The sequence below is a fragment of the Suricata suricatta genome, chromosome 17 (assembly GCF_006229205.1).
Source record: "Suricata suricatta isolate VVHF042 chromosome 17, meerkat_22Aug2017_6uvM2_HiC, whole genome shotgun sequence".
NCBI classification, from domain to species: Eukaryota; Metazoa; Chordata; class Mammalia; order Carnivora; family Herpestidae; genus Suricata; species Suricata suricatta.
In genome coordinates this window covers 2,063,665-2,073,709 of record NC_043716.1, presented here as the reverse complement: position 1 = coordinate 2,073,709, position 10,045 = coordinate 2,063,665, and the positions used below count along the sequence as shown (strand labels likewise).

The window sequence follows — 10,045 nt, the reverse complement described above, 5'->3', positions numbered from 1 at the left end:
CGCCCCTCTCCTCCACCCTTGCAAGCCCTGCCCCCAGGCCAGGCCAGCTGCGGTCTGCATCAGAGCATTCCTTCTGGGGCCAGCCCATCGCTCTCTGCAGCCCATGCACACAGCTGGGTTGCTCCTCTTCCAATGGAAATCTAATCTTCACACCCTCCTGTCCTTGGAATGAGGGCCAAACTCAGCAGGACAGTTTACAAAATGGGTTTTATGACATTTGCACATCCCTTTCTTTTCCCATATGAGTAACAGACCCCCGTGGTCTCCCCCAACCCCTGGCATGTGCGCGGCCTCCTGGGTCTTCGGGAAGGCCCTTCCCCACAAGGCAAATTGCTCTTTGAAGACACAGCTCAGGCACTGCCTCTCCCAGAAAGCCTTTCCAGAACCTCCCCTAAGACAGTCCTGCACCCCTCCTCTGTGCTCCCAAGGAGATTACCTACGGGGGGAGGGGGGCCTGTCTTCCCCCCAGATTTTAAGCATCGCTCAGCAGAGAGCGTTTCTCTATTGACCAGGATCCCATGGCCCCTCATAAATGTTTGTTGGACGGAACTCAACCGCGCAGGCCCTGCAGTGCGGGAAGAGCGTTCAGAGACCTTGGGAAAACGAGAGAAGGCCGGTCCTGCCACCAAGCCTGAGATCCCCTCGGAACGATCCGACAAGCCACGCTGAGCGGAAACCTGAAGGTCAACTGCTGCGAGGCTGAGGGGCCCCAGCACCCACAACGCTCGAGGTGACCGGAGGAGAGCAGGCTTGAATCTGGCCGCCACGAGGGTGACCGGAGAGGGGGCTGAGGGCAGCCAGCTCAAAATTTTGCACCTCCCTCTGGCCCGAGTGCAAGCCCACCATGCCGCCCACCTACTAAGGACTATTCTGTTTGCAGGTATTGAGATGGGGCTGGGGGCTGTCCTGGAACGTTCTGGACTCTCTCTACCACAAGGAAACAAACTTCGTTTTGGATTACATACACACAACGTCAGCCCCCCAGGCCCTTCATCCAAACACTGGTTCTCACGACCTACACCAGGGTCAGGCTCCTGAGGGCGGTAGGTAGCTGGTCCCAGAGGGTGCCCCTGAGGCCACAGAACAGAAGCCGGCCACAGATTCTCAGGAAGCACTCCTGATCTTTTCTCTGCATTTAGAGAAATGCACACCGACGGGTGCCTGCGTGGCTCAGTCGGTTAGGCATCCGACTCTTGATCTTGGCTCAGGTCATGATCTCATGGTTTGTGACATTGCGCCCCGCGTCGGGCTCTGTGCTGACAGCATGGAGCCTGCTTGGGATTCACTCTCTCCTCCTCTCTTTGCCCCTCCCCAACCTGCATGTGCACTCTTTTGCTCTCCCAAAATAGATGAACATTAAAAAAAAAGAGAGAGACAGAGAGAGACGAACACAGTCCTTGGAACTGGGCTTCAGCTCACTTGTGCAAACATGGTCCCCACACTGTGCCCCTGACACTCGTGTGCCAGCCACAGTCCCTCTCTCAAAATTCCTCTCCTGCCCATGCCCCACTTCCAAGATCCCATCCAAATGTCCCCTCTCCTTAACGGTCCCCGAGCTGTCCCTGGCCTCACCGGCACCCTAGGTGGTGCTTGGCCCGTCTTTCCCTGTTTACTCCGGTCTGGCGCCCTGGCCTGCGGTCCTTGAGGGCGAGGATCAGGTTGCATTTAGCTTTACGTCGGCACGTGGCAGGGCTCAGTCCGTGTCTGTTTCAAGTACAGGAAATCCTTCCCCAGATTATAAATAATTTGAGGACGAGAATAAGCTTCGGATCCGCCCACAGAACCTACACCTATCAGAGTATATTACCATCATGAATCCTTCTCAGAATAAGCTGGGGTATAAATAAATAAAGCTATACTTTCACCGGCAGACGGCTGCTTTTAACGAACGGGTCCACCTCGTCCCACGGAACCAAGCAGCGCCGCCCCTGACTTGGCGCCAGCTTCGCCGAGGCCCAACGCTAGCCCTCCTGCCTCGTCGCGCTCGCTCAGCGACATGCAAACCCACCGCGACAGCCGAGAGCAGCTCCATTGTACAGCCAGGGTTTTTTCCCTTTGTTTGTTTTGAGAGAGACAGAGACAGTGTGACTGGGGAGGGGCAGAAAGGGAGGGAGAGAGAATCCCGAGCAGACTCCACTCCAACAGCACATAGCCCGGCGTGGGGCTCAAACTCACAAAACCGTGGGATCATGACTGGAGCCGAAACCGAGTCGGACACTTAACCAACGGAGCCACCTCAGCACCTCATCTTACCGCCGATTCTAGGAGCCCTCAGTCCCTGGACACACAGCCCACCCCAAGCTTCTGGAGAACACTCTACTCTTAACCGATACCTGTTCCACCAGGCGCCCCGTGCCGGCCAGTCCTCCTACCCACAGGGAAGCTGTTATTCCCTCAAAATACAAGCGCGCTATACAAACAGCAAGCCCCGCAGAGCAGAGTCAAGGTCTCCCGTAACCACCCTGCCCACCAGAGACGACCTCCGTCTGGTTTTACGAACAGCCGGCCCGCCGTGCGCCTTCAAAAACGCAGATGCGTTCCGGGACACCTGGGCGGCTCGGGCGTGATCTCGCAGTCCGTGGGTTCGAGCCCCGCATCGAGCTCTGTGCTGACAGCTCAGAGCCTGGAGCTGCTCCAGATTTGGTCTTCCTCTCTCTCTGCCCTCCCCTGCTCATGCTCTGTCTCTCAAAAATGAATAAATGTTAATACTTTTTTAAAATAAAAAATAAAATGCAACTATGTTTCTATATTTTCATCAACAGGGCCTAAGCGTTACGGGTTCCAGTTCCTTGTGCTGTCGGTGTCTCAGTAATTTTCACAGCACTCCCTGGGCCAAAACAGATCCACTTACTAGGTACCTTGATCCAAGCAACTTCCTAAACGTCTATAGTCTACCAACTTAACAGCCATCTGAGAGCATAGCCATAAATTGAGAAAAAGATTCCAATATATTAAAGAGATATGCACCACCCTTATTTCTTGCTCTAGGCTGATTTTTTTTCGCCCCCTACTTATTAGCAATTGCTAAAAACCCAGCTTCCCAAAGACATGACGTCACTGAAAGAGATCTGGCGCCATCTAACGCCAGAAGGCAGCTACCAGGCACTCCGAATTCCCAGGGCATCCGACACCTGAGCTCCGGGGCTTGTCCGGAAAATTTATAATCCCTCACTGGGCCCCACGAGTTCGCCGGTGGCACAGTTTGGGGACAGAGGACTTAGCCTAACGGGAAGATTTTGTACTCTTCTAAGAACACAGCCCCCGAGTCACTCCACAGGATTCCTATCAGTAAATATTTAGGCACCCTATAATCTCAAACAATATCCTTGTCAAACAACATTGTGATCAAAATCCTTCCACACATATCTCTATGTACCTGGCCAATTATTTCATTCTCTCATTTATTTAACGGGCTCTAATTACATACCACGATAATGTGCCAGGTACAATTTGAGAGGATGACGTTATAGATGTGAATACAAGGTCCCTCACAAAATGTGCATCCTCCTGAGGGAGCAAGAACAGAAAGACGAATCTTTTCAGGTTTAGAGAAGCTATGAAAACAAGGTCAAGACCACGGGTTAGAGGGGCGCCTGTCTGACTCAGTCAATGAAGCATGTAACTCTTGATATCGGGGTTGTCAATTCGAGCCCCACGTTAGGTGAGGAGATGACTTTAAAATAAGAAAGCAAAGAGCCAGGGGTTAGAGGACTCACAGGTCAGGAAAGCACCCCATGACAATAGGACATCTGAGCAGAGAACACACGGATGCAGAGGCAGAAGGCTGGGTAGGTGTGAGCAATGCTCTAAGCAGCAGGGGCAGGGAACAGAAAAGCCTCTGAGGCAGGAATGAACTACTAGCTTTGGAAGGAAGAACAGGCACGTCGGTGGTTCAGTAAGAGCAAGAGTCAGGAGATGCGCTGGAGCGGCGGGCAGGGGCCATATAATGCAGGACCTCACAGGTCCGGGGACCCCTGAAAGAGGACCCAGCGCAGGACAGAGACCCGATAAAGAGCACCCTCCAGCCACTCTTCGAACTGCAGAAGCGAGAGCCGGGGGCCAGGGCTACTGCCCAGGAAGGGCGAGGGCGGCGCAGAACCTGCCGGTCCAGATGGACATGGTCACGAGTGACTGGATTCCAGGCATATTTTGAAAGGCGGAGCTGACAGCCTGGCAGATGGACCAAGTGGAAGTTGTGAGACGGCGAGGAATCAAAGCCGGCTTTTAGGTTTCTGGCCCGAACAAGTGGGGGAATGGTAGAGCCGCCGAACCTGGCAAGGCCCGGGGAGGGGCATGCTCCAGAGGAGGAATCAGGGAAGTTTTTATTTTGGGGTACGTTTCTACAAGTGGCACGGCTGGAGTAAGGCATACGCATACTGAACAACATGAAATTGTCAGCCTGTCCTCCAAAAAGGGGACACCAGTGTATCCAGTTACCCACAATGGCTAAGCGTGCTTATTTCCCAGTGTCTTTGCCAGCAGAAATAATCGGAGAAAGAAAAAACACTTTCTTTAAATGTGTATGTTTTTATTAGTAAGCCAAATATTTTTTATTGGCCATTTGCACTACTTCTGTGAATTGTTTATTTGTATCCTTTTTCTGTTTACGTAATAGGCGTGTGCTTTCCTTACTAATTTATAAACGTGCCTTGTGTATTAAGAAATCTGACCTTGTCTATCACAGTGCAAATTATTGTTTCCCAATCTGTTTCTTAGCTGTCCGTGGTGCCTCCGAGAGAAACACCTCTCATTTTTATGTAATGAAATGTGCCCTGCATATAAAATGCTTACCTCAGGGCCCACAATAAGACTCACCTATAACTTTTATTACTATTAAAGGGGGTTCTGTCCCTGGAATCAGCCCCATAAGCCTTCTGTATGTCTCTAGGGCTTTCTGGCTTATCTTGTTAGATTGAAACCTTAACTCCACCTGGAATTTCTTTGGTATGGTGTGTCCCTGAGGTCGTAACTCCTGACACAACTTTCACGTGGCTGAGCCCTGTCCTCGAGCAAAGCTGTCTGCGTCCCCCAATACAGCCATTCAGGTCCTCTCCAGCCTTAGCTCCACAAAGGAGTCCAAGTCACCAACTGGCTCCCCCAAAACTCCCCTCCTCCCTGGTCTCTCCTGCTTAGCCCTCCTGCTCCTCCGCAATGGGGTCTTCACACGGCAACCCTAGTAGTAGTCTGTTGGGGTTTTTTAACTAGACTTGACATCACTCTCCTGCTCTAATTCTCCCAGGGCTTCCTATTAAAAATAGAATTAAACCCCGGATTCCTTACCATGGTTTCCAACACCTTGCCTGGCCTGCCCAGTCTCATGCTTCTCCAGCCTGTTTCCAAACTGTCCTCATTCAGCTGAACCCCAGTGTCAGTGTCTGTCTGTCTCTGTCTCTCTCTCTCTCTCACACACACACACACACACACACACACACACACTTCTTTTAAGCCCCTGGGACCACACCAGTTCATGCCTCCCTTGGGCCTTTTGCACCTGCTGTTTACTTTATCTGAAAAGCTATTGTCCCTGAACCTGTGGCCAGTACGACTGGCTGCTTCTCCTCATCCAGGTAATGCCACCTCCCCAGACAGACCCTGCGGACCCCGATGCCACCCCATCTACAGGAACTTAACACCTCGTGGCAGGGCGCACCGTTTCACTCCATTCGAAGTACTCGCCGCTAACGGAATCCCCTCGTTCATTTATGTGTCTGTTTACTGCCTGCTACGTGTCTGTCACACAACGGGCGTTCGAGTAATACTTGCGGAAGGGGGGGGGCGGGGAAAAAGATGTGGGGTAAGGCTTCGCATCCAAACTTGAGAAGCCCCCACCCCCCAGGAGCCATCTGCATCTACTCCCTCCCCGGCGGCCCAAGGCCAGTGCTCGAGGCCCGTCCCCCAGGCCACCGCGGAGCCCCGCCCGCGGCGCGGCAGGGCGCTGAGGGAGGGCAGGGCCTCTTACCAGTTCATCCGGACTGAGGACTCCGAACTGCACTCGCTTGATGGTGCGCAGCGGGCATGCGCTGTCCCCGGAGGGGGGGCCACCCCCGTGCATCTCGGAGGCGGGCGCGCTGCGCAGGCGCAAACCTCTCTACAAAAACCCTGCGCCACCTCCGCCTAGGTGCTCAGACCCCGTCGGGGCGGCCACCGGGAAGGACCTCCCCGAGTTGGGAGGAAAAAGCCGGAGGAGGGAAAAGGTGGGGGAGGGAAGAAGGCGGGGAAGTGAAAAGGAGCGAAAGGAGCTCTCCTCCCCCTTTCCGGGGATTTTTCGTCTCCCAAAAAGAAAAAAAAAGAGGGAGGGGGAAAGGAAAAGGTTTCGGGGGGGAGGAAGAAGAAAAAGGGTAACGAATAAATAAGTAACCGGGTTCCTGAACGGCAGAGGTTACGGCAGTTTGTCTCTCCCCCTTCCGGGAGCCGCCTTCTTCTCCAACCGTCCCGGCCGCGCTCTCGGCGCTTCTGAGGAGCGAACTGGCCGAATGACGCCCTTTATAGATTCGCCCTTGCATCTCCGCCCCTTCCTTTCCCGCCCTCCCTTGCGCTACGGGGTCGCCTGCGCCGGTCTGCACGGAGCGCGCGCTCGAGTCGTTGGTCCTTCTTCCCCGGCTCCGGGGTTGGGCGACCTTTTAAAGCGACGCGGAGGAGGGGGACTTTTTTTTTTACCCCGTCGCCTCCACTTTCTGCTCCCCCTCCGCCCCGAGATTTAAGCTGTGAAGAATCGAAGGGAAATATAGGCCACTTTTATTCTAGTTTGGACTATGCTTCCGTCTTCAGCAAAAAGTCTCCCCCCCCCGCCGCCCTTTGGAAAATGGTCTGTTCGGCGAATCGGTAATGAAGGAGGCGGGGCCCGTCGGGTCCTCCCACGAGGGTTCCTGGAGGCGGGGGGAGGGGAAAGCGCTGGGGCCGTCCTTGGTCATGAATATGCAGTAACCACGCTGAATATGCATGACCGATCAAGATGGCGCCGCCAGTCGCCTGTCCGGAAGTAGCTGATGTTTGTCGAGCAGGCTCCTGGGACGGTGGGCGCCTCCCGGCCTCGAATGGAGCGTCGTCCGGAGCTCAGGTCCTGGATCCCCCGGGCTCCGAGCCGCTCGAGGAGGCCTGGGCTCGGGGAGCCTTCTCCCGAAGGAGGCTGGCCGCTGTCCGGGAGAGATCACGGGACCGCCACAATCCAGGAAAAGCAGATTAGCCATGGGGCGGGACATAGAAGTCCTGAGGGGGTCGGGGTCAAAGCATCTGAACCTTAGGACGTCCTCCCCCTCCCAGAATATTTGAGAAATAAGATCGGAGGGGGAAGGGGCGGAGGGGGCAAGGATCCCAAGGGATTCGCCAATGAGAGCAGAGTAGGGCTTTCGCTCTCCTTACAAAGCAGAGATGACACCAACTACAAAGCCACATTCAGAGTGATCCTTGTTTGATGTCAATGTCACGTCACCACCCCGGGGGTGGGGGGAGCATAACCATGAGGAAAGGAAACTGTTTCTCAGGGAAAAAGGCACACTTCCTTACCCCGGCCTCTCGATCTGTCCACTTGCCTGAAAGCCCCAAACAGTCCAGCCCCCATGCTCTTCTCTCCGCTACTGAGGGGAAAATCTTCCTAAGGTTCACGGCGGCCAGCCTCAGCTCCTTTGATGTGCTCCTCAGACCTTACTTACCCCGCAGCCCCGGCCTGATCCCCAAGCCCCAGCTTAGATTCCACATCTCTTGATCCCCCGCTCATTCCAGATCTTACAGACAGTCCCTTCTCCACCGAGTCCCAGGTTACCCTTGACTCCCAAGGGGTGCCCGTCTCCTATATCCAGTTCTTTCCCAGTCACATGTTCTCCCCCGATTGCATGCCGTCTCTCCTTTTCCCCCTGTCCCCCCCCCCCCAACCCCCAGGCTCTCAGGTTTGATGTCACTCCTCCACCTGCCTTTGCCTCTCACAGCTGAGGTTCTGGGCGGTGATGATGGCAATGCTGCCCAACACCACCCCTGCCCCCATGATGTCAGAAGGTGCCACCGTCTCATAGAGCACGTAGTACTGCAGCATCAGGGCCACCACCACCTCGGAGTGCAGGACGGCGCACACCAGGGCGGGGTGGGCCTTGGTGACCGCGTAGCTCACACACACGAAGGAGACCAGGGCCAGGATCCCCACCGCCCCCAAGCAGCTCCAGCTCAGAGGGTCTTTGGGCAGCACGGGGGTCTGCAGTACAAAAAGGCCTGGCACAGAGCCCACCAGCCCCACCAAGCCAAACAGGAAGGCCACCGTTGGTAGGCAGGAGGGGAAGTCCAGAGAGCGGTACACCAGGAGCCCCAGCGACAATGCCAGGCCGCCCAGGAAGGCGAGCACATAGCCCAGGGCGGTATAGAAGCCCATGGTCCCCTCCTGCAGTGTCCCTAGTCCGGGTCCCACAATGATGATGAGCCCCAGGGTGCTGCCCAGCAGGCCACACCAGTCGTAACCGCTGAGACCCTGGCTCTCGAGGCAGAGGGCGAGGAGGGCAGAGCAGACGGTGGAGGAACCCTTGCGGACAGTGGCAGCGTTGCCGGCGGGCACCACCTGCACCGCGCTGTAGGCGCACCCAATGCTGAGGACGTTGAGCAGGGCGTGCAGGCAGGCGCGGGCCCGGACATCCGGAGGCCCCAGTGGCGGGTCACCGCGCAGTTTGAGTAGTAGGCCGATGGGGAGGTGGAAGAGACATCGACAGAAGAGCAGCTCCAGCGAGGGCAAGTGGGAAGCCTGGTACGCCATGCGGGAGAAGGGGCCCACGAAGCCAGCAGGCAGGCCCCCACCCAGCAGGGCCACAAGCAGGCCCTTGGTGGCATCAGAGGGCCAGCAGCGCTGGTGCGAGGGGAGGCTGGGCGGAGTGGAGGGTGGCGATGGCTGGATGAAGTCGGGCAGGTTGAAGTAGGGGTGACTGCCGGCCTGTTAGGGAGAAAGGAGCACTGGCATGAGGGCAGCCATAGCCCAGGAGACCTGGGGCAGGGCAAACGCCAGGCTGGGTTGTGGGACCTCGCGGGACAGTAGAGAGGCGGCTGTCTCACTGAGGAGCTCTTGAGAGCTAGAAAGGGCCAGAGAGTGGGTGCGGTGGCACAGTGGGGGCCTTGAACCTCTAAAGCAGGCAGTAGGGGTGAGCACTCCAGGAGCATCCTGTGTCTCTGGGCCAGCTGTTCCTGGGAGAAGAAAAAGAGGACCCGGGGTCCTCTGGTGGTTTGGGGAAGGGGAGGCAGCCTCAGATACTGTGCATCTGCACACTGTCCCGGGTTCCGGCAGAAAAACATGGTGAGTTTCATCTGTGGGTGTCTCTAGGACAGCTGGGAAGTTTGGGGGGAAAGAGACCAAAGGGAGCAGCCAGGAGCCACAGGGAAGGGGGCTCTGCCTCCCTGAGCCCCACACTCACCATCTTTCCTTGGACCTCCTCCTCCCGCCGGGCTCAGGGGGTCCTGGGCCCTTTGGAGCTCCAGCCCTTGTGACCTGGATGGAGTGGGAGCAGGATTCTTCTCTGGAACCTTCTTGAGGTGAGGGTGGGAGGTTCTCCCCTGGAACCTTCTTGAGGTGGAGGGGGGGTGGGGGTAGGGGTGGGCCTACTTTCCAGCCCTGCTTCCTTTATGCATGTCTCTGTGCCTCCGAAGTTTGTCTCCTCTTTTTCTCTGGAGGAGAAGCTCTGTGATAAGACTGTTAGGTTTTAAATGAACTCTTTTATGTTCCACCTTGTTTCCCAGGAAAGGTTTTGCCGGAAGGAGCTGAGGGCCGGCTCCTCTGTGTCCCGAGTTGAGTTGTGGATTTTTGAACACCGGGGAGGAGTCTCTGGGACAGTCCCTCTGGAGTTCCAGGAATGTGTTTCTTCTGTGTGCTCCCACCTGGTGTTTTGTCGGTGCTGTCCCCGAGGCGCACCCAGGGCCTCTGCATTTAAGCAGAAGTACATGGATGTGGAGATTTCGGCCGGTGGGGACAAAATACCAAGCCGCGTGGGCATCTGCACTGGTAGTCATTTATGTGTGTCTGCTCCATAGGGCTGGGGCCTGCGCGGCCTGGTGGGGGTCCCTGCGCGTTTTGGGGGAGGGT

At 56.1% G+C, this 10,045-nt stretch overlaps 2 protein-coding genes across 2 annotated transcripts in view; both read right to left on the bottom strand.

Moving 5' to 3' along the window:
• Positions 1 to 6,444, bottom strand: part of POLR2A (RNA polymerase II subunit A) — a gene marked incomplete at its 3' end in the record, with an annotated part of 20,561 nt that extends 14,117 nt beyond the window's left edge. Inside the window, exon 1 of the mRNA XM_029928791.1 lies at positions 5,960 to 6,444. Coding sequence (XP_029784651.1) covers positions 5,960 to 6,052 — 93 coding nt within the window. The remainder of the gene's footprint in view (positions 1 to 5,959) is intronic.
• A 1,431-nt stretch (positions 6,445 to 7,875) lies between these two features.
• On the bottom strand, positions 7,876 to 10,032 carry SLC35G6 (solute carrier family 35 member G6). Its single transcript, XM_029928497.1, has 2 exons — positions 9,381 to 10,032; positions 7,876 to 8,905 (listed from the first exon to the last, which is right to left on the bottom strand). The coding sequence occupies exons 1-2, from the start codon at positions 9,381 to 9,383 to the stop codon at positions 7,892 to 7,894; spliced, it is 1,017 nt and encodes a 338-aa protein (XP_029784357.1). The 5' UTR covers positions 9,384 to 10,032; the 3' UTR covers positions 7,876 to 7,891.
• Between the last annotated feature and the right edge of the window lie 13 nt (positions 10,033 to 10,045).